Source organism: Mya arenaria, chromosome 17 (genome assembly GCF_026914265.1).
Source record: "Mya arenaria isolate MELC-2E11 chromosome 17, ASM2691426v1".
Taxonomy (NCBI): domain Eukaryota; kingdom Metazoa; phylum Mollusca; class Bivalvia; order Myida; family Myidae; genus Mya; species Mya arenaria.
Window position 1 is genome coordinate 34,128,327 of NC_069138.1, and position 23,771 is coordinate 34,152,097.

A 23,771-nucleotide genomic window follows, 5' to 3' on the forward strand; every position below is an offset into this window, starting at 1 on the left:
GAACTGATGGAATGGCGGCTTGGGATTAATAGGAATCTTAGCAATGTCTCAAGTGTCTCAAGTGACGTGAGCGGAAACTGTCACAGAATGTAAGATACCATATGTGGCAGTATTCGTCAGAGATGTTGAAAAGTATACTTGGATATAAAAAAAAATATAATAAGGTCTCAATGGGTGTGTTCATCCCTTTCCCTTTTTACGTGATATTTTAAAGCAATCACAACTGATCTGCACATACTTACAAAAAATCAAACTTATTCCATTTTATCCTGTCATTTTTACAAAGTGATCATTATGAAAATCAGTAGTAAAATGCCTTCCGCTGACTGATGCTGCCGCCTATGGTATGTACAGATATGAAGCTGTATAAGGCTCCTCATCAGTTCATAACCACGAACACAAAGATTTGTGCCGCAGAGTCACATTGTTATGGTGCTTTGCAATTGGGCATTATAGATAGTACCCGCAAATTATGCGCCAGTCAATTGTAACAACGCCCCCCCCCCCCCAGGTCCGGGGAATAGCGGGTACTTTGTCTTTCGGTCAAGCCGATCCCAGGTAAAATCCCCGGACTGCGGGTACAAGCTGCTGATAATATCCCCACCAAATGCCCCCGCACACATCCTACATAAGGCCCATTCACCACTATTTATGGCACGACAACAAAACCACCGCATTCAGTTGGCACTGCGGGGCCACCAAAAGGATAAAAGCACGGCCCATTTCTAGTTTTAAGGGCACCACTCCGTCCCATGCTTCACTTGCCATAGTGTTATGGTCTCACTACCTAGCCTCATGCAGTTCGTGTATGTGACCTTGTATTTTGAACTGAGAGCACAGCGTACCTGTACATTTTGGTATCAACTTCTGTGAAGTTTGATTGAATTCATATGAATAGCAACAAAGGTACGGCTGAGACACAATGTTAACTGACGGACTGGCGAACTTAATAACGGACGGACAAAATAATGTACAGTGTCAGTGGTCGTACACTGAAGGCGTACTCGTCCTCGGATTCTCAGCTGTGTTAGGTATTATCATTATGGATTATGTACAATCCAAACTCCAAGAAAACAATAGGAAACTTTCATTCTTGAAACGATTTATTTTTCGGGTTTTATTCAATGTGAATGCAAACAGATAAAATACTCCACATGAAATAATCAAAATTCAACATTTCTATCACAGATAATAGCTATAATGCAATAAGAACAATTCCAATCTAGACAAAGTCATACTGTATTCGGCCACCTTTCCACTGAGCGTCCGACAAATAGTTATTGTAAGATCAATATTTTAGTGAAATACTGAGTGAGTTTCACAAATGAAATTGAACGTTGTACTTAAACGATCAAATAAACTTTGCTAAATATTAAAGCTGACCATGAAGCCATGAGTTTCGAAACAAATATTTTAACCACTCAAAAGTTTGTCGGGTTTTTTTTTCGAAAAATAATCTTTCGATACACGTGTTGAAAAGATGGCCGCTATGTCTTTCTATGACAAATCAAATGAACTAAACACTATTCAGACAGTTCGGTTTCCGATGATTTCCGGTTATTTACACCTCGTCGTATTTATGTCCCTTTAAAAAAGACATTATCATTAATATATTGTCACTTACAGAATGGCAGTATTTAGTATATGTATAATATAGACAGAAGTATGAATTAGTTAGTCTTCTACATGTACAGACAGGTGAATAACATCAACGATAAGATGATAGTCCAGTCATACACGTATAAGTTACTTAATAAGAAAAAGTTCCAATAATAATATCGTAAAAAGACATATAAAACTCTGATTACAAATCATATAAAAAGTGACCATTATAAAATAATCACTTATAAATACTGTTAAAATGTATAAAAGAGAAAGTCAACAACAACAAGCTAACAACATTGTGAAAACAAACAATACAATAGCGAAAATGAATCCTTAGGACGTTGTCTTAAAGACAATAATTCTAAAAATAGAAAAAGTAGTTCCACGAGTTAGACTAGGCAGGCAGTTATTGGGTTAGCCCCAATCGGGGTGGATAACAAAATGGCGCGGGATGTGCGCGTGCGGCCGCGTGTAGTGAGAGCTCAGGTTAGCCACGGGGTCGTCGTCCTTGTACTCGGGAAGGTGGTGCCAAGTGGTGTGCATCCACTGATTCTTCCGCGTGTCCGGCGTTAGTAGCCGAATGTATTGGAGTTTTCCGTCAGATATCCTCTCCTTCCTTCGCTTGTTCGTCTGCTTGACACGGCCGTTGTAAGGCATGCGGTCCACCTTAGCTCTGTAGCGACACGGAAAGCAACGTGTTAGAATGTTACTGATGCACACAAGAAGAACAAGATGAAACCCTCCGTTTGCCCATTCGGAACTCCTTTGCCATTTTCCATTGTAAAATAACCTCGGATGTATGCCGGTGTATCAGTAGAAGTAGTTCGTAAAAATTTAAATACATGTAATAGTATTCTTTTAATGTAGTGTTTTAACGTGAAATGGTGTTTTAAAGTTTGAATTAATTTTCTGTGAAGTGTATCAATAATTAAGAGTCTCAGGAGTACAGTCATGCAGTTTAACTGCTAAATTGAAATTACTACGCGATCCACTTGCAGCGAAGTTAAACTGTATAGATTTCTAAATTGTAAACCGTCCATATACATCCGATGTTGTTTTAGATGGAAAATAGCAGAGGAGTTCCGAATGTCTGTTTGCCGTAAAATTGGGGATGCAGTAGCAACTAAGTCGTGCAGTTATAAACGTTGAATTGTTGAAGCAATCGCAGGGTTTCGTGTATTAGTAATCTGACCATTTTGTAGAAAAACAATTATAGTCTTATATATACATCATTTGTAACCAAAGACTAATAATAAAATGGTCAGATTCTTTGTGAATGAATGCGACACGGAAAGCACCAGCTACCAAGCCAGCTCAAATCCACGAACATGTTTACCTCTGATCTATAAGTCAAAATGAGCAAATTCGTGATTGCTGAAAAATACATCTGCACTTTAAATATGGATACTTATAATCATTCTTAATATGGCTGTTGTGTGAATGAATCATCTAAATGATATATAAGACGGACACATAGCTTAAGGTTTGAAGGTTGCCATTGTCAACTGAAACCTCAATAATGCAATGAAGACGCATTTCCTTAAAATGCGGACATGTAAGTCTTAGTTTTAATTTCCTAAAAATCAAAGCAGTTGCTGTTTGTTCCTCCATCCACAAGTCCGAAATGATCTGTACAAAATCACGTTTTGCGGATTTAGGACGCAAAACGTTATGAGAAAATTACGCCCTGGGTCATTCACTGCACGCAAATAAAAGCGTCATATTCTTCATAGTGTAAAAAAACAAATAGGTTAGCTCGGTCAGTCTGAGCGATTTGTGCTTGACCATAATATAGCAATCGGTGATCGAAAATCACAATTGCGGTTTTTTATAATTATGTATATCCTTTCCACCCAAAATGGTGTTATTTTTAAATATAAAAACTGTTTTAGATACTCCATGTACCTCTAAGCATTTATATTGAAGGGATTTTGGTGATCAAGTGTACTTTCCTCTTTTAAGGCTCAATAACTTTAATCCATTTAATCTTTTTTGAAATGGGCTTAGCAAAAACGTTCCTTTTGAATAAACTCAAATAATTTCCAAGATAACCATAGATAAGCCCATATTGACTTGTGTTTTAACCGGGTTGGTAGATCCCGTTATACTTACTCCTCGAGTGTGTTGATGACGTCCTTGAGGCGTTTCCGCTGCGCGTCCACCGTCATCCCCATCAGCTGACTTCCGGCCAGAGAGTTGAAGAAGTCCAGCGCCACGTGACGTTCTATAAATATAACGCGACGTCATATGTGATATAGTTTTTTTTTACAATTTTGTTATAATAATGGTTCTTGTTTGCTTGTTAAATTAATTGACAAATGCAATATGTGTGGGCAATTTTGGATATGGAAATTGGCATGGATAAAAGAAAAATAATAATAATTACACGTTATTTTGTAGTGATAAGAAAACAAAAGCAATTCGAAACATACATGCACAAATGTTTTAGTTTGATAGTTTATTAAATAAAAATGTATTTAAGGTTTAATATGATGAGTATATGCTTTATTATAACGTAGACCAAAATTTAAACGCCACAACAAAATTTCTGAACATTTCTGCGGTATAAAATAAGTATGTTAATACGTTTTCTACTTTAAACTAGAACCTACAACATTATATTGTAGATTGACATAACTCAAGGGTGTTGATATATGAGATTCAATATAATATGCCATGGCATTTGAGTATGTAATGCACAAGCCAATTGTAACCACGCCATCCACCCACCCAGTTCCGGCGGTATACCGGGGACAGCGGGGGAAATGGGCCTTGTTTTTTATCTTCCAGGTGGCCCCGCAGTGCCGAGTGAATGCGGTGGCTTTGTTTTCGCGCCGAAAATAGCGGGGAATGAGCCTTACCTAGGTATCCCGAGGTTTGGGGGCATTTGGCAAGGGTTTTACCAGCAGTTCGTTCCCACTGGGCGGGGATTTTACCCGAGATTGTCAAGACCGAAAGTCAAAGTCCCCGCTATTCCACAGACCCCGTGGTTACAACTGACTTGTGCATAAGCAATATTTATATGTAAACACGAGTGCAATTGCGGATTTAAAAACACAATTGTCAATGCTGGGCGCCAAATTTGTAAAAGGACTTGTTTTTTTGGAGTTTGATTCAAATTTGAAACAACCTATTCGATGGCAATCTGTAATAGCAATAATTGCTATGCGCTTAAGAATTACGTATTCAAATAACGTATGAAAAATACTAAGTTAAAAAAGTATGGCAGTACATACATGGCAAAGATGTTTACATTTGGATTTACATGGATTAGATTAGCAAACAAAGATACAATAGAAACCTTATAGAATATACTGACGAGGAGGTCATGTTGTCTTGTATCGTCTTGTTTTAATATGTCGACTTTATGAGATATACTACGACATGTTGTCAAAGTTATGTCGATTTGTTCACTTAAAAAGGGGTTATATCGATATTACTTTGACGAAAAAAAACAACTAGAAAAACATGCTTTGCTGACTTTTTTTATGTAGTCGATGCTGATTTGTCCAAACAAATAAGTCAACATTATTTAGTAGACAAGTAAATAACATTTTAAAAATGTTAATGATTTACCTTGTAAAGTGAACATAGAACAAATCGGCAAGACTATATTTTCAAATCATCAGTATATATACTATACTCGTTTCCATAAGTAAACGATTACATGCGAATACATTGGGGTTAAGGACTATTCTAAGTTAAACATGCGGTTATTTTACGTGTGATTTACCTCGGTCTGAAAAACCACCTAGTGAAAACAAACACGGAAAATACTGTACAAGACTAACTTAAGGACATACACATTTGGGAAACATATGGGAACGAATGGTTTGCTCGAAACATGCAGCTACATATATGTTTTTTATAAGAATGAATAATCTTAACAAAAAAGTAAAACGAAACGAAAGCATTGCGTTTTACTCTAAATAAGCTCATTATGGGTTTGTATTCTAACATATTTTAAGACCAGGGGTGGTATTCAATACTGGTCTTAATTCGATTTAAGAACGATGTAGCTAATCGGATTGCTCGATAGAAATAAAGGACCTATACGGTGAATGTAGTCAATGATGTAAGTACATAAGATTGACTTTAGTTGCATATGGAATACCATCCCTAATATCACACAAATGTTCCAGAAAAATCTCAAATCTAAATCTCAACTCCTTTCACAACAGGAAAACATAAAACGATTAAAACTCTTGCATATTTTTTTACTTTTAAACACTTAATTTCTCAAAGATTTTGTTGACAAAAATAATATTTCAAAGAAAACTTATTCTAGAACAAAACATATACTTGAGTAACTGTTTAAAGGAAATGAAATGTACTAATAAAAGTTCATTTTTTGCTGTAGAATAGTTTTCTCTTGGAATCTAGACCAAAGGTTCAATAAACATTTTCAATAGAATGCGTATTTAAAAAAACTTATTTTATATATTATTGTTAATAACTTTTGATGTTTTGAGGTAAAACGAGTTCAGACTAAGATTGAGATTTGACTTAGTATTTTCGTGATATTGGAGGCAGAACTTGAGCAAAAAACAAGACATTTTTAAAACAACATTCAGCAAAAATAATAACACAAGGACTACCCGTACCGTTTTCGTTCGCATCCTTCATCCATTTTTCTACGCTGTGCTTGGCGTCCGGAAGAAGCGTTCTGCGCATGCTCGTTTCCACTTCCTGTTTCTTGCCAGCCATCTTGAGAACGCGTTCTATCACCTGCTTGTCGGCGGCGCTCGCGTTACTCAACCATGCTTCCGCTTGTGGAACCGCTTCCGGTTTGAGGGCATATCGCATCCCGTTCTGTTCGGGTATATAACAGTCTCTGTGAAACATGGCGTCCTAAAGACCGGTGCTTTGTATCTTATAGAACGATGTTTTATAAACAAAACACACGTATAATAGCACAATTACTTAAAATCAAAGGTTTCACTTTGTAACTAAACACTTCTTTAAACCTTGAGCGCAACGCCGGTTCTGAATGTATCCAAATTAATTATTCTGTTTGATAAAACTGCATGTGTTCTGTCTGAGGCCTGGCGTGTCAATGGGGACAGTGTTAGAACTATTTGTTCAATGCAAGGCAAACATGCTAAGTAAATGTTTAGTCAGTGTAGAACAATTTCAAATTGGCAATCTAATCAGGGCTTTATAAAGTTATATGTGATTTATTTTCTTTTTTGTGACTGCTATACAAGCCGAGGAAAGATTATATAACGTCCATTTTGATTCTCTGTAATATTCTATGCTTTTACAGAGGACATAATTATGATCAATGACACATATGAATGTATTAACATCATTTTAAAAGTTGCACGAAGGGGACACAAGAAAGAAAACTCTCCCACGTACCAGGTTTAGCTCCGGGGTTTTCTTCCTAGTGTCACCGATGATCGTGTTTGCCCGGCGAACCGGAAATACTGGTGGACTGCACGGCTTAGAGGCGGCGGACCGAGGCGTGTTCGGCAGGCTAGGTTGGAGGCCATTGCGAGATTCCACGCGGGCAAGTGTAGGTTGTGACTTCAGTTTGATGTTGGGAACTGTAGAAACGGAACGGTGTGTTTAATGAATGAATTCAAACATCTTTTTCGTATTTGAAAGAAAAACAACATGATTGATGTTTCAGACTTGGTAAATAACACAACAATTATTGCCGCAATGACATTGCATGTTCGTCAATTTTCACGACACTATCACAATGGTCGTCGCAATGCCAGTACAATGTCAGTGCACGACCGTCTGTTTTACGACACTGTCAAAATGATCACCGCAATGTCATAGCGCGTTCGTCAGATTTACGACACCATCACAATGATCACTGCAATGTCATCGCACGTTCGTCAGTTTTACGACACTATCACAATGATCACTGCAATGTCATCGCACGTTCGTCAGTTTTACGACACTATCACAATGATTACTGCAATGTCATCGCACGTTCGTCAGTTTTACGACACTATCACAATGATCACTGCAATGTCATCGCACGTTCGTCAGTTTTACGACACTATCACAATGATCACTGCAACGTCATCGCACGTTCGTCAGTTTTACGACACCATCACAATGATCACTGCAATGTCATCGCACGTTCGTCAGTTTGACGACACTATCATTATGGTCGATTCATTGTCGCCGGCAATATCAACGAATCTTTAAATTGCAGTAAGTGACACCGTGTACATGTTTATAAAGCACCACCTGTTGGAGACAGAGTTACAAACAACTTACACAAAAATAGTGACTAATGTACATTGTTAGTCCAAAACAATACAGTTAAGCACTTACGAGACATTTCACGATTCATTCTGGAAGCCGGTTTGAGTGAAGCAGGTTTGGCTGAGCCGGGAACCGCTGGTATGCCCGCAAATGACGCCTTCACCGGAAGTGGCGTCATGGGAACAGATGGTGTGTGAACTTTCACTACACGGAAGCATGGCACATACAAGTGTTAGAAGCAGACGATAGCATATAAATGATAAATAAAATTCACAACATAAACAAATCATTTCAAACCTATTCCGACTGTCGACATAATCTGATGACCACGTCACGTATATTAAAACAGGTTACAAACAAGTAGAAAATTGTTTTATAACAAACTCATTGGCGTCCATGACAAAGTTCGACCGAAACAAACAAACATATGAAATGAATGGGTTAAAAACAGCTGTTCGATACAGACATATATTCTACTTCTCTTATATTATTGAAGCACAGTGTGATTGGTTTCCGGCCTCCTATATAACAAACAGTTAACAAAGTGTTAGGGGCAGATAAACCAGACAAGGATACAATGTGCAGCTATTCACCCACCGTTTGTTTTCGAGATGCGCGGTGTTATTAAGCGAGGCAAGTAAAAAACGCCCTACTAATTGAAAATCCCTATAAATGTCAACTTACCGTCCGGCTGGAGGTTTGCGGGTGTGTCAGGTTTGTAGCTTGGTGTAGCGGGCATGGGGGCGGGGGTGGGAGGGGCCGACTCCGTAACATACCGATCTGGCACCTTCCATCGATTGAAGATCTGAAAACAGAAATTTAGAGGTCATTCCAAGCAAAGTCCAATTTAGTGGTTAACCTGTTTTACTTTTGGGTCTCGAACTTTGTATTTCGACCGGCATCATTCTTCTCATCGTCGGATAGCAGCGACTGATCCATTACATGACTTTCCGGGCATATTACACCAGTTCGCAAGAGACTACTCAGTGTTACCTGTTGTTGTTTTTCTGCTTATTAGCACACGACAGTGAGCTTTAGCATGGTTATACCATGGTTATACCATATTAGGTCATTGACATATTTCCGCCTTTGAAGGTTTGAAGCTGAATGGTATGTGTTTTAAAAGAAAACTTGCTGAACATGCTGGATCTACTTGATCTACTTTCTTTCTCCTACGCGGGGTTGTGTAACTTTATCGAATACATAGTGGTTACGTTCAACCAATATAGTTGTACTTACAAGAAACGTTAAATGTTGTGGGTTTGTTTTAATTTTGTTTAATATCTAGTACACATGTGGAACATTCGTCACAAAAAGATGAAGATGGGGTCGTGAATCTAGCGTTATTTCGCTTGCAAATCGGTTTGATCACTGTAGAATGTATTAGAATTCATTTAGTGATATGTACCCTCCATTCATAAACGTCGCCATTTTGACATATGCGTGTTAGAACGAGCGTAATCATTGGACAAACAAAACCCACCAGGTCATGAAGTGACAAATGCAGATTGTTGGAGAGTAACGTATTCGGTCAGGCGTACGTATCCGACGACGGCCTTTCCCTCAATTTGCACATTTCCACAATATTTGCACCATATTGTAGCACTTATCATTTCCAATTCAGTTCACTGAGATAAGTTTTCATCACTCTTTGATAAGGCACGATTTAACATGTTGCCTATAATTAGCTTGCATAAACTACAAAATGTTTTAGATTTATTCTAATCAACATATGTATCAAACATCATAATGCGACATTATTTATTATACTATTATAGGCATGGCACACGTGATGTATTGAAACTAATATAAGCAAATTCAGACCTATCAGGTGCGGCTCCAGGATTTGAGGTTAGAGGGGGCATAACTTAGGGGCGTTAACTTTTGACATTCGCCCCTCGCTCAGAACCAAAATGAATTTGGTTTAAAATTGTTGACAGGGGTTTTGAGGGTAGTCACCCAAAGATTTTTTAACGATTGCAATGACACGTGCGCCCCTCCACCCCACCCCGGATCCGCTAGTGTTTATATGCGTTTCAAAGTTGAATATCGTTTTGGGCAGAATTTGAATACTTTGTAAGGAATTCTTACATATGAACGCACTAAGTACTTATCTGAACTTTAAACCATTTAAAGATTTAAGTTTTCCTTTTGTATCCAAATTAAGAATTTTGCAGTTGAAATCCTATCGCTTCAAGTTTATTTTAACAAAGATGTATACATTCGGCTTTAAACCCTGACAAAATATTTTATTTAAAGATTGCGTTAAATCCTTGGTTCAACCATTCGCAAGGTAGTGGCACTGAATGTTTGTAAGAATTTTAGCCTGACATACGGTAATGTCAATATCGAAGCTTTAAGCTTCAAATGTATTAAACAAGGCGCATAGAAAACATGTTTAGACTTAGTTAAATATTTTATCAAACAGAATTAATGGGACCATATTGAATTATTGAACTTTCCTTTTTTAAATGCATGTTTTGTTCAAATATCTGTATTAATCAAATAAATGGCATAGACACGCCACTATTAAGTGATTTTCCATTCCTCTTAATGTTAAATGGTGTGATATTGGAAATTATAATGATGTTTATTTATTACGAATTAGGTGGGCTGCAGATGTAGTCATAAGCCCTCACTTCCGCACATCCCTCCCCCATCCAAAGCAACTCTGATGACATTTTAGTACACATTATTTATTTATCTAACTGTTTTCAAAACAAAAACCACAGATAGTGCGGGGGGGGCGCGGAGGGGGGGGGGGGGCGAGGGGTAACAAATGGAGCCTGATCGAGAAGGGTGAAGTTAAGGGCCCGTTTGAAAGCTTTTGAAGGGAACCAGCACAAATATTTCTTTTAAATAAATAAGCATTCAGCGTAAACTATATAATAATGATGATACTGAGGTTTCCTTTTGATGAAGAGGTAAAACACAATCTATAGTCTAAACATTTTTGTTATAATGACAGTAAGAACAAAACATTTTGCAATTAAAGGATATTTGAATCTATTAATAGACATAGTTGTCTGCAATATTTCCAATGAACAATTAAATAAAGAAAAAAAGACGAAAATACCCTACGATAAAGCTTAGAGACTCGGAATATCTATCAGGTGCTGTTTGGTGATTGTTCAAAAATTAGTTTAAGGAACGTCTGAACCCTAAGTTGCGTTAACATAGTTACCATAACGCTAAAGTTTACGTACGCATGGCCGTGGTGTGAGGCCCTGCAGTTGATAAAACTCCTCAAATATAGCTTCATCCTTCATTTTGCGACAGTATCCAATAGTATTTACACCATATAACAATCAATTAAAGATCTTAATGAAAAATGTCTCTGAAATGCATTAATTAATATTCCTGAACAAATAACCACATTTCAAATAGAACTGCGTCAAATTAATAACTCTTTTTCAACGTCTTGTTTTTTGTATTTGAATACAAACTTAAACAAAATCGGTACCCAAAAGTCTACATTTTCTTTTCTTAAGTGCAGTCACGCGATGTATTGAGACCATGGACGAATTATACTATCACATTTCTCCCACTGTGATCAGTGTTTATCATAAAATTGCGAATGTTTTGGTATATTCACTGGCTAATATAAAATCAATTTCGAAATTGCTACGATCTTCGAGGCGGTAGTTGGAATTCATATATGTCCCCATTATGAGATTCATATGTTGCCAATTGTATAGCAGTTTTTGACTAATTAGTATAAATTTGAAAATGATATATCTTTGATGTGTGTCATTCGCACTTAAATTAGAACGAGCTTAAAACCGCACATTATTGGATAATGCAAACAAATGGATGTTCATGTTCATGTTCAACTAATATGACTTCAATGATAAAAACAAAACCCATATGATTTAGGTAAATGTTAACCTTTATGAATGTATTTTAATTAATAGCTACGTAGCAACAAAGTCCCCCAGTTGAAAAAAACGCCAAAATATTTTCTACCTGCACCTTTTATTTCATCATTAAAGACAAATGAGTTAAAAATGATAATGCATTAAAATCAAAAACAATGTATTTGGCATCAAGTTTTATTGATAGCAAATACGTGATTGCATACATTTTCAAGCAGGCTTATTATTGTGCGTTATCCCATGACGGCCATAACGTCGGGTTGTAGGGCGGGAAGGAGGGCGAGTTGTGGGGGGGGGGGGGTCATATTGTTAATTCTTAAAGAAAGTATTTTATCTCATGCTTATCAGTGGATTATTGAAACATTAAGGAGGATTATATCCTGATAAACTGATAAACTGAACGATTGAAACAGTGAATTTATCAAAATTAAATTTCAATGTTTCACTGAGCTTAGCTCTTTTCATTGTAAACGAAACTTTCAAACGAAATCGCATACAGTACTGTGAATAAAACGTCATTTCCGGTATAACATCGATTGGATACATTTCGGCACGATTTTCAAATGAAGTATAAATTATATTTATAATTAGACCAAATATAACCATGAAATAAAATAGAAAACTTATTTGTGTCGTTGTAAGACCACCTTAATCGAGAACACCCAAGTAAATATTAAATTCGTGGCTACGCTCCTCGTAAAATATAGCTTTTGGTGCTCACTCGGTGAAATATATCGCTATCCTACACTGTAATGAACAATTTTCCTCTATATGTTAAACATATTAATAAAGAAATTATACTTGTGTTAATCTTTTCTTCGTTACTCAAATAATGTATTTTGAACTTTTCATGCCGAAACAGAATTTGTTTTATCTATATAACATAATTGAACGCACAAATAACCGCTGTGTGTACACTGTGTTACGAGTAGTTTATTTTATGTACGTGAAGTTAGCGGCCTAGCGGCCTAGCGGCCTAGCGGCGTGAAGTTAGCGGCCTAGCGGCCTAGCGGCCTAGCGGCGTGAAGTTAGCGGCCTGGCGGCCTAGCGGCCTAGCGGCGTGAAGTTGGCGGCCTAGCGGCCTAGCGGCCTGGCGGCCTAATTATTTTTTCTATGTCCAAGCAATTGTTAATGCGTTTTTTTTAAAACAATGATAAATCAAGGATTTTTATTCATATAGTTACATAGCGGCCTTAAATTGTTATCTATTCAGAATATTTTTCTTTACCTTTTATTCTAAAACAATTTAAAATTAACTGTTTTATGCACAAATTATCACTCTGAAGCGTTTTTCAATTCTTTTCCAAAAAAGTCGATCGAGCAATTCAGCGGCCTAGCGGCCTAGCGGCCTAGCGGCGTGAAGTTAGCGGCCTGGCGGCCTAGCGGCCTAGCGGCCTAGCGGCCTAAAATGGTTTCCTATTTCAAACCATGTATACATGCATTTTCTTCTTAAATAATGACATATTAACTGTTTGGATGCACAAATTAACACTTTGAAGCTATTAGTGATAATCAACATATTTTTTTTTTCAAAAAGTCGATTGAGCAGTCAGCTATTTCAAAGCATTAAACATGGCTGATCTTCTCAAACAATGATGTATTTGCTGTTTTTATGCACAAATTATCACTCTAAAGCGTTTTTTTTTCAAAAAAGTTGATCGAGCACTTCAGCGGCCTAGCGGCCTAGCGGCCTAGCGGCGTGAAGTTAGCGGCCTGGCGGCCTAGCGGCCTAGCGGCCTAAAATTGTTTCCTTTTTCAAACCATGTATACATGCATTTTCTTTAAAACAATGATATATTAACTGTTTTTATGCACAAATTAACACTTTGAAGCTATTAGCGATTATCAACAGTTTTTTTTTTTTCAAAAGTGTCGATAAAGCAGTCAGGTATTTCAAAGCATTAAACATGCCTGTTCTTCTAAAACAATGATGTATTTACTGTTTTTATGCACATAATATCACTCTGAAGCGTTTTTCAACTTTTTTTCAAAAAAGTCGATCGAGCACTTCAGCGGCCTAGCGGCCTAGCGGCGTGAAGTTAGCGGCCTGGCGGCCTAGCGGCCTAGCGGCCTAAAATGGTATCCTATTTCAAAGCATGAATACATGCATTTTCTTCTAAAACAATGACATATTAACTGTTTGAATGCACAAATTAACACTTTGAAGCTATTAGCGATAATCAACATATTTTTTTTTTCAAAAAGTCGATTGAGCAGTCAGCTATTTCAAAGCATTAAACATGGCTGATCTTCTAAAACAATAATGTATTTACTGTTTTTATGCACAAATTATCACTCTAAAGCGTTTTCTTATTTTTATTTTCAAAAAAGTTGATCGAGCACTTCAGCGGCCTAGCGGCCTAGCGGCGTGAAGTTAGCGGCCTGGCGGCCTAGCGGCCTAGCGGCCTAAAATGGTATCCTATTTCAAAGCATGTATACATGCATTGTTTTCTAAAACAATGATATATTATCTGTTTTAAGCAAACACTATCACTCTGAGGCGATTATCAACCTTTTTTTCAAAAAGTCGAACAAGCAGTCAGCTTTTCAAAGCATGTGAACATGCCTATCCTTTTCAAAAATATGTTGATAATCGCCTCAGAGTGATAGTCTGTGCATAAAAACAGTTAACATATCATTTGTTTAGAAGAAAATGCATGTATACATGCTTTGAAATAGGAGAGCATTTTAGGCCGCCAGGCCGCTAGGCCGCTAGGCCGCTAACTTCACGCCGCTAGGCCGCTGGGCCGCTAGGCCGCTGAAGTGCTCGATCAAATTTTTTTGAAAAAAAAAAACAAAACAAAAAACAAAACGCTTTAGAGTGATAATTTGTGCATAAAAACAGCAAATACATCATTGTTTTAGAAGATCAGCCATGTTTAATGCTTTGAAATAGATGACTGCTCAATCGACTTTTTTGAAAGAAAAAAAATATGTTGATTATCGCTAATAGCTTCAAAGTGTTAATTTGTGCATTCAAACAGTTAATATGTCATTGTTTAAGAAGAAAATGCATGTAAACATGCTTTGAAATAGGAAACCATTTTAGGCCGCTAGGCCGCTAGGCCGCCAGGCCGCTAACTTCACGCCGCTAGGCCGCTAGGCCGCTGAAGTGCTCGATCGACTTTTTTGGAAAAGAATTGAAAAACGCTTCAGAGTGATAATTTGTGCATAAAAACAGTAAATACATCATTGTTTTAGAAGAATAGGCATGTTTAATGCTTTGAAATAGCTGACTGCTTTATCGACACTTTTGAAAAAAAAACTGTTGATAATCGCTAATAGCTTCAAAGTGTTAATTTGTGCATAAAAACAGTTAATATGTCATTGTTTTAGAAGAAAATGCATGTATACATGGTTTGAAATGGGAAAATTTTTTAGGCCGCTAGGCCGCTAGGCCGCCAGGCCGCTAACTTCACGCCGCTAGGCCGCTAGGCCGCTGAAGTGCTCGATCAACTTTTAAAAAAATAAAATAAAAAACGCTTTAGAGTGATAATTTGTGCATAAAAACAGTAAATATATCATTGTTTTAGAAGATCAGGCATGTTTAATGATTTGAAATAGCTGACTGCTTAATTGACGCTTTTAAAAAAAAAATGTTGATAATCGCTAATAGCTTCAAAGTGTTAATTTGTGCATAAAAATAGCTAAGATGTCATTGTTTAGAAGAAAATGCATGTATTCATGCTTTGAAATAGGATACCATTTTAGGCCGCTAGGCCGCTAGGCCGCCAGGCCGCTAACTTCACGCCGCTAGGCCGCTAGGCCGCTGAAGTGCTCGATCGACTTTTTTGAAAAAAAGTTGAAAAACGCTTCAGAGTGATATTATGTGCATAAAACAGTTAATTTAAAATTGTTTTAGAATAAAAGATAAAGAAAGATATTCTGAATAGATAACAATTTAAGGCCGCTATGTAACTATATGAATAAAAAACCTTGATTTATCATTGTTTTTAAAAAAAAAAAACGCATTAACAATTGCTTGGACATAGAAAAAATAATTAGGCCGCTAGGCCGCTAGGCCGCTAGGCCGGTAGGCCGCCAACTTCACGCCGCTAGGCCGCTAGGCCGCCAGGCCGCTAACTTCACGCCGCTAGGCCGCTAGGCCGCTTGGCCGCTAACTTCACGCCGTTAGGCCGCTAGGCCGCTAGGCCGCTAACTTCACGTACATGTTTATTTTTATAATTGTAAAATCATGTTTTCCCCATAGTTATCTCATAAAGCGGCAGACGTTTCTATTTGTATACAAACCAATTTGATTAAATCATAGCAGAGATAACCTTTTTATATTTATTAAAACACGCAACTTGTAATTCGTATTTGGTTTTATCAATATTGATTTGGCCTATAGAAAAGGATTAGCATTGCGCAAATCCAAAATGTATTGAATTTAGTTATTAATGGACGACATTTGAACTAGTTATATAAAAACATTTAACTGAATTTATGTAGAGTTGAATAAGCATGTTTGAATATATATGCTCATGGTTTAAATATTTACTATTTTAGTTTTAAAAATTAAATATCAATATCAAAAGTTCATAGAATCATTTATTGAAAGTACAAACGACGCCTTTAAGCAAACAGTTCTGTTGATTTACAATTAAATATTCGATATTATACATGTATTAGAATACAAGGATCAAGAAACATGTTAATTCGCTTATGGTATCAACTTGACTTGACCCTGGGAACTAAAATGTATTCCACATGAATACTTATATATGCCAAGAGAGTGTATGTGTCAGAAATCACTCTTATATAATACGTCTATTTCATATCTTACATGTTGGGGATCGAACCGCTTCTGTCTTTGGTTAGATGTGGGTGCAAGACACCTTCGTATGGGACAGTTTTGTTTTTAAAGTTTATTATGGAATAACATGTATTATTTTAAACCACACACCTCTTACGTATATCACATGTTCGTCTCTCGTCATTCGTAATGTATTACAACCAAAAAATAAACTCAGAGGTCACTGACAATCTAATTAGTATTATAAACAATTTGAGACGTTTCTTTTGAATTACAGAATGGCATTTACTGCACAATGAATTTTCAACGTTGGACGTTTAAGATTTTAGTGAACTTGTTAAAAATATTTAATGTCAGTAAGGCTAATTGTGACTTTTCAAATACAACACATTCTATTAACTGTTTAAGGAGTTAAAATGCAAAACTGTTTGAGGCTTAACTGTTCACAGAACATACCTACTTTAAGTGTCACTTTTGTAAATAAGAACAACAGACGACAAAAATGAATTTAACGTTCTATGTTTACCTGGTTACGTGGCGTCAACATGACGTCTTCCACTGTCTCACGTTTCCTGTCAAAGCCCTGCAATAAAGAATAATGAAAATTGATAAATATTTTCTGAATATTTCTTAGACATTAGTATATGTATTGATACATTTAACGGTTCTGTATAATAGATGATAGTAAATGACAAGTTAAGCTTAACAAACACTCGTGTAGAAACATACAAAAACGTTACCCTGACCTTAAATTGTGTTTGCTAAATACTGGTTATAACGTTTGACTACATGTGTTTATATTCCAACGCATGGGAATTGTAGTTTTAAAGCATTCCATTCAACTCAAGCATAAAATCAGTATACTTTTGAGAGATGTCACATAGTATACATGAACGTACAAACTAAACCTTCACGTTATATATATAATCTATACTATATATTATAAAAGCGGCATAATTGACGCTGGCAGGTTTATAAAAAGATACCACTATGATTTTGAACTTGATAACGACAAAATATAAAATAGAATATTCATACCTAAAATAAAATAAAACCAACAAACCTAAAGATATTTCACAACAAAATATATCCAACCAAACCAATGTCCTTCACAAATCACACAACTGATCTAAATCCTTGTCATAAAACGAAATAATTTGGAATTAAAGCGTCTTTGTATGAAATTGAAATTATCTGACAGGACAAATATCCCCAAATCCTCTTGGACAGAACAATGCGTGTAATGTTGCGTGTTGTCATTTTGTATTGTGCTGCAAAGTAGTTATCAATGTCGTTCAATACATATTATTCTTTCTTTTTTGTGAAATTAAACGAAAATCGAAATTAATTTATGTTGTTTTTTTATCGGTTGTAATTCAATCGTTGAAAGGCTATTAACAAAATACTAAAACGCGTATATTTCAGTGTAATTAAAACTTTAACAATAAAATAATGTTCAATACATATTATTATTTTTTGCAGAATTAATAGAAAATCGAAATTAATTAATTCTTTTGATCGGCACATGCTTGCAATTCATTCGTTGAACAGCTATTAACAATAACTTAACATTTATATAGTCAATATATGAGTGCAATTAAAACTTTAATTTGAAAGCTTGATGTAGTTTCACTAATACGATTCCTTCATGTTTCATACATTGTTTCCCAGCACCGCTCATAAAATACCTTCGATGTACCTTAAACGAGCACAGTATAAGTTGATGCATTTTTTCTGTTAATTTTAATGCATTATCATGTTTAACTCAATAGACTTTAATGATCAAGACAAAAAAGAATATGATTTAGGTACAGATAAGAAAATATTAGCGATATTTTGTGCTTTTTTAACTGGGGAATTTGTGGCCATGCAGCTATTAATTGAATAAATGATAAAGGCTAATATCTTTTTCATAAAGTGAGTGACATCAACCACTTATGTGCGCATTTAAAGCGTTATTTTGTTTGTTCGTGGTATGTAGCCTTTGTGTCCTCTTCGTTGTCGTCGTATTCATCATCGGTGACGCCATTATTATTATTATTATTATTATTATTATTATTATTATTATTATTATTATTATCAGCAACAACATTTTAATCAGTAAAATCATCTGATGATAGCGATCATCATCATTATTATTTTTTGTCGTTGTGGTCTTCACCATTATCGCCGTTGTCGTCATCATAATCACCACAATCATCTTCTTTGACGTCATCATAATCATCATGATCATCGTCGGTGACGTCATCATAATTATCATGATCATTGTCGTTTACTTCATCATAATCATCATGAGCATCGTCGGTGACGTCATCATAATCATCACGATCATCGTCGTTGACTTCATCGTAATCATCATGATCATCATCGTTGACGTCATCATAATCATCATGATCATCGTCGATGACGTCATCACAATCATCATGATCATCGTCTTTGACTTCATCGTAATCATCATGATCATCGTCGTTTACTTCATCATAATCACCATGAGTACCTTCATTGACGTCATCATACTCATAATGATCATCGTCGTTGACATCAACATTATCATCATGATCATCGTCGTTGTCGTCATAATATTCGTTGTCATTGACGTAGTTTTACACATAACGATTTAATAATATTTGTAGCATAATTACTAAGACAATCACTCTATAATCAGTTTCATTTATATAAATTCTCATTTTTGTTCTTTTTTAATTTACACTTCTCCTATCTTTTATTAGCTTACCTTCATCTCTGTAAATCCAAAAGATAATTGCAATTAAATCTCAGTCTGTCACCCGTAAATGCATAATCAATAAGATATTGAATATGAATAATGATTCGTATGATAATTCAAAATTAATGTTCGATACCACAATTCTAATTTAGAAAACTTATCCTGCTTATATATCCATGTAGCGCTTGTTACAAGAGTCGAGATTTTCTATAGAAATAGTAGTTTTCCTTTTGACTCCGAAGTTTTGACAAATGTGTCCTGGTGTGCATTCAAATATTTTAATAAATGTCATATTTATCACAGTTATTAAACTGTGGGCTCATTTGATTAATAAACTTTTGATTCGCTCAAACTTCACTCTGCTGATTGAGTAGCTGATGTAAGAACCAATATGCCACTAACTCATGTCAATTCTGACTTTTGAATGGGCAGTCGATATGAAGCAAATACACTATGAATGGTATTTTACCCGATGTATGACATTGTTTTACGACAATGGGGTATTGAAACTGAAAAGAACATCCAGATATCTGCCATCGGTCAGACTTCGATTTTAATATGTCAATAAACTATGGTATGGTGCTTCTAATTCCGATTCCGATCGAACAAAATATTTCTAAAGGGACAATTTTTCGGATCGTTTAAGATTTATTAAAACAAAAATGAACCCAATATGGTATGCCTGCTGCCTGCTTGTCTGCCTGCCTGCCTGGTTGTCTGTCTACTGCTGTCTGCCTTGCATGTCCGTCCGTCCGTCCGTCGGTCGGTCGGTCGGTCGGTCCGTGAGTCGGAGTCGGTCGGTCGGAGTCGGAGTCGGAGTCGGTCGGTCAGTCAGTCAGTCGGTCGGTCGGTCGGTCAATCTTGGTATTTTAAAATTTAATAAATATTTTACTTTTTTGTACTTGTTTTAATCCTAAGTACCAGATGTCGTTTTAAAACTGTGACCTTGAACATTTATCTACAAAGTATCAATGAATTCACTTGATCCTGAAACAAGTATGATATCCTTTATCTACCGTGCTCGTATTATATTTCATAGACAACTGATCGCTTGAATAACGGCATTTAGTTCTGAAGTGTTAATCTTTGATTCTTTATTACTCTGATTTATTATCTCCAATGTTACAATAATCAAACATTTGTAACCGAAGTTCAGAACGTACTATATGCTTTAAGTAGGACCCCGCCCCCCTTGTATCTCTTAATGATGCTATAGGTATCGCATTTCCTTTTGAAAATAATAAACAGTTTCTCTCGTCAGGGAAAAGAAAGAATAAAACTAGTTTCAAATTATGCACTTATGCACTTATGTTATTACTTCGCTATACAAGATTTAGTATAACATTATTTTTCAAAAAACAACAACACCAAACATGTACATTTAATCACTTTTTACAAGAGCGAATCCCACCCATATATTCACAAGAACATAAACAACTTCATGTCCATAAACGGTCTCAGAGGAAAAGAATAACATTCGTTTCCAAAAGAGAATACAGTTAACATATTTATTACACGCTTTTCGTTTTGACATACTTAATTATTAGTTTAGTTTATACTAATTTCTTTTAGCTTGATTGTGACGAAAGCTGGTATAGCTTAAAGAATCCAGCTCACGTCCGTTTCCTGGTTTAAAAAAAAGTCTACATTATGAGAAGCCATGAGAAATTAGCGGTGGTGGGTATCGAACCCACAACCTCTTGGGTCAGAGACAGACACCTATATTGCTAACCACTCTCAACTTGGTGGGTTTTAAACCCACAGCCTCTTGGATTAGAAGCAGACATCTATACAAATAGACCACTCTCACCCAGGCCCACGACCATGTAACTTTTCTTTACAGTTTATATAAACCCTCAAAGACCTTTTCAATACAATGGTGTATTGGATATGACTTCGGGCTAGAGTTCCTGGGTTAGATTCTTGCTGCCGATGGTCTCTTTAATTTTTATTAAATTATGTTTGTCTTAACTTATCGCTTCAACTAATTGTACTTGTTTTCTTTTCAGAAATATTTTATATTTGATTACTTCATAACAGCAGCTAATGGAGCTTATCATGGAGCTAATGGCCTTAAAGGTGCTCGTTAATGGTTTGTAAAATGCATTTTACGGATTATTTTTGAAAAAACAACAACACGAAATAAATATGTCAAATCATAAGATACTGACGGCTGGAACCCTTCAACAAAGGTTGATATCTGCTCAAATATTGACTCTGAAGTCAACGATTTCCAAAGCCGTTGCTAACGTTATTCAGGAAAGATTGTAGCGTGATTGGTGGATTGACATTATCACGTGATGCTTTCAATGTATCTAATAAATGTTCAAACATCAAACATGGTGGAGTCCCCATGGCCGAGTGGTTATGCTATCGCGTTACAAGTTTAGTCTTGACTGTATCAACTTGGGTTCGCTCCCGACATGTTTTCATAAAAAACATTATACTTTTAATGAGTTTTTTCTGCAATTTTGATATCAAAGAGTAAACCAATTATATATAAGTGTTGTCAGATGCATTATTGCGAAAAATATTTTTATTCCAAAACAAGAGCGGGTCCCTTTAAAAAGAAAGGTACCACGCTTACTTACCATCCATATTGGTGGGGTGACGGGGGGAAATTTCGGTATTTTCCCCTCAAACTCGTGTTCCGATCGTAACTCATACGGTAGCACCATTGTATTGTCTTGTTATTTTAAAAAAGTTGATGAACAAAAGTATTCCACAATTATATCCAACATAAAAATCACTCCTGTTCGAAATTGGATCTCTATGTCTCTTTTCTAATACACTGTCTTGTCACATTTTGTTTAAATCCTTTTTAATTCACTTAACTCATAGAAAATAAACAAGTGCCTATCTAGGACCTATATCCAGAATATGTGATGTTACCATGCAAAACACAAGCCCGGGGATTTATATCGCTAATACTTTTATGAACGCCTTAAAAATATCAGGTTTCCGTCCCTTAAATAAGGTTTGCAATCCCTCAAAAACTTCTTTCTTAAAACATGAAATTGTGCAAATTGTTGTTTCAGTTTTTTTTTAAATATTTTTTTTTATGAGTAAAGTTTAAATTAAAGTAATTGTATGTGCCCGTTTACGTAAATTCTACGCCTTTAAGTTAACACGTTAAACGAATTGTTACATTGCTTGGCCTTTCGAAAATCTATAAATTCAATTTTCTTGTACTCACTTAGTTGAAGACAAAAGGTTAAGCTTTACAAATTCTTAATCGGTTAAACGAGCATTAATCGAGTGATTCCATTGTTTATGCCCTTTATGAATAATCGTACAAGTCGCTACAGTTTCAGATTTAGAAGGTTAATCTGTCGCGTTCAGCGACCGTTGAAAAATGCTTTTGTTTTTTATACGACAGCTAGTGAATCTACTGTTGCTTCAAATTTAGTGTCTAGTCTGCTATTCGCGTCATCTGGTCTACGATGAAACCACAGTTGCTTGAAGTTTAGACTCTAGTCTTCTATCCGCGCCCTCTGGTCCACGATGAAACCACAGTTGCTTGAAGTTTAGACTCTAGTCTTCTATCCGCGCCATCTGGTCCACGATGAAACCACAGTTGCTTGAAGTTTAGACTCTAGTCTTCTATCCGCGCCCTCTGGTCCACGATGAAACCACAGTTGCTTGAAGTTTAGACTCTAGTCTTCTATCCGCGCCCTCTGGTCCACGATGAAACCACAGTTGCTTGTAGTTTAGCCTATAGTCTTCTATCCGCGCCCTCTGGTCCACGATGAAACCACAGTTGCTTGAAGTTTAGTTTCTAGTCTTCTATCCGCGCCCTCTGGTCCACGATGAAACCATAGTTGCTTGAAGTTTAGCCTATAGTCTTCTATCCGCGCCATCTGGTCCACTATGAAACCACAGTATCTTGAAGTTTAGTTTCTAGTTTTCTATCCGCGCCATCTGGTCCACGATGAAACCACAGCTGCTTGTAGTTTAGCCTATAGTCTTCTATCCGCGCCATCTAGTCCACGATGAAACCACATTATCTTGAAGTTTAGCCTCTAGTCTTACATTCGCGCCATCTGGTCCACGATGAAACGACAGTTGCTTAAAGTTTAGACTTTAGTATTACATTCGCGCCATCTGGTCCACGATGAAACCACAGTTGCTTGAAGTTTAGACTCTAGTCTTCTATCCGCGCCCTCTGGTCCACGATGAAACCACAGTCGCTTGAAGTTTAGCCTATAGTCTTCTATTCGCGCCATCTGGTCCACGATGAAACCACAGTTGCTCTTCTTGTAGATCATTCTGGTCCCCTTAGAAACCTCATTTTCTTTAAGTTAAGCCGCCGAGCGATCTTGTCCCATATAAAACAACAGCTGCTTAAAGTTAAATCTCTAGTCTTCTAGTCTAGCCATCCTGTTACCGTTAAAACCACAGTTGCTTGACGTTTAGTCTTTAGTTTGGACATTATCGTTCTAGTCGATTTATATAAGAATACATTTGCGCCGTATCCAAGTATTTCCGAGTTTTTGTATCTATATAATGTCAGATATTGGTAGCGACAAAACTTTCTGAATGGGTACATCTGACAAGATCGGGAACGTGCTGTGGAGCGTTT

At 36.4% G+C, this 23,771-nt stretch overlaps 1 protein-coding gene across 8 annotated transcripts in view; it reads right to left on the reverse strand.

Annotated features, from left to right (window-relative positions):
* Window positions 1-1,085: 1,085 nt before the first annotated feature.
* LOC128224867 (uncharacterized) overlaps window positions 1,086-23,771 on the reverse strand; it is a 26,797-nt gene continuing 4,111 nt past the window's right edge. The window contains exons 2-10 of one of the 8 annotated variants that reach the window (XM_052934952.1): window positions 16,991-17,047; window positions 8,518-8,638; window positions 7,903-8,037; window positions 6,967-7,154; window positions 6,210-6,417; window positions 5,339-5,356; window positions 3,718-3,829; window positions 2,942-2,979; window positions 1,086-1,585 (exon numbers count right to left, since the gene is read on the reverse strand). In XM_052934952.1, coding sequence (XP_052790912.1) covers window positions 2,949-2,979; window positions 3,718-3,829; window positions 5,339-5,356; window positions 6,210-6,417; window positions 6,967-7,154; window positions 7,903-8,037; window positions 8,518-8,638; window positions 16,991-17,047 — 870 coding nt within the window. In that variant the 3' untranslated portion in view covers window positions 1,086-1,585; window positions 2,942-2,948. Of the gene's footprint in view, window positions 2,279-2,941; window positions 2,980-3,717; window positions 3,830-5,338; window positions 5,357-6,209; window positions 6,418-6,966; window positions 7,155-7,902; window positions 8,038-8,517; window positions 8,639-11,039; window positions 11,364-16,990; window positions 17,048-19,198; window positions 19,554-21,780; window positions 22,047-23,771 lie in introns of those variants that run through there. The other 7 variants (XM_052934951.1, XM_052934956.1, XM_052934953.1 and 4 more) reach the window with 7 other exon arrangements.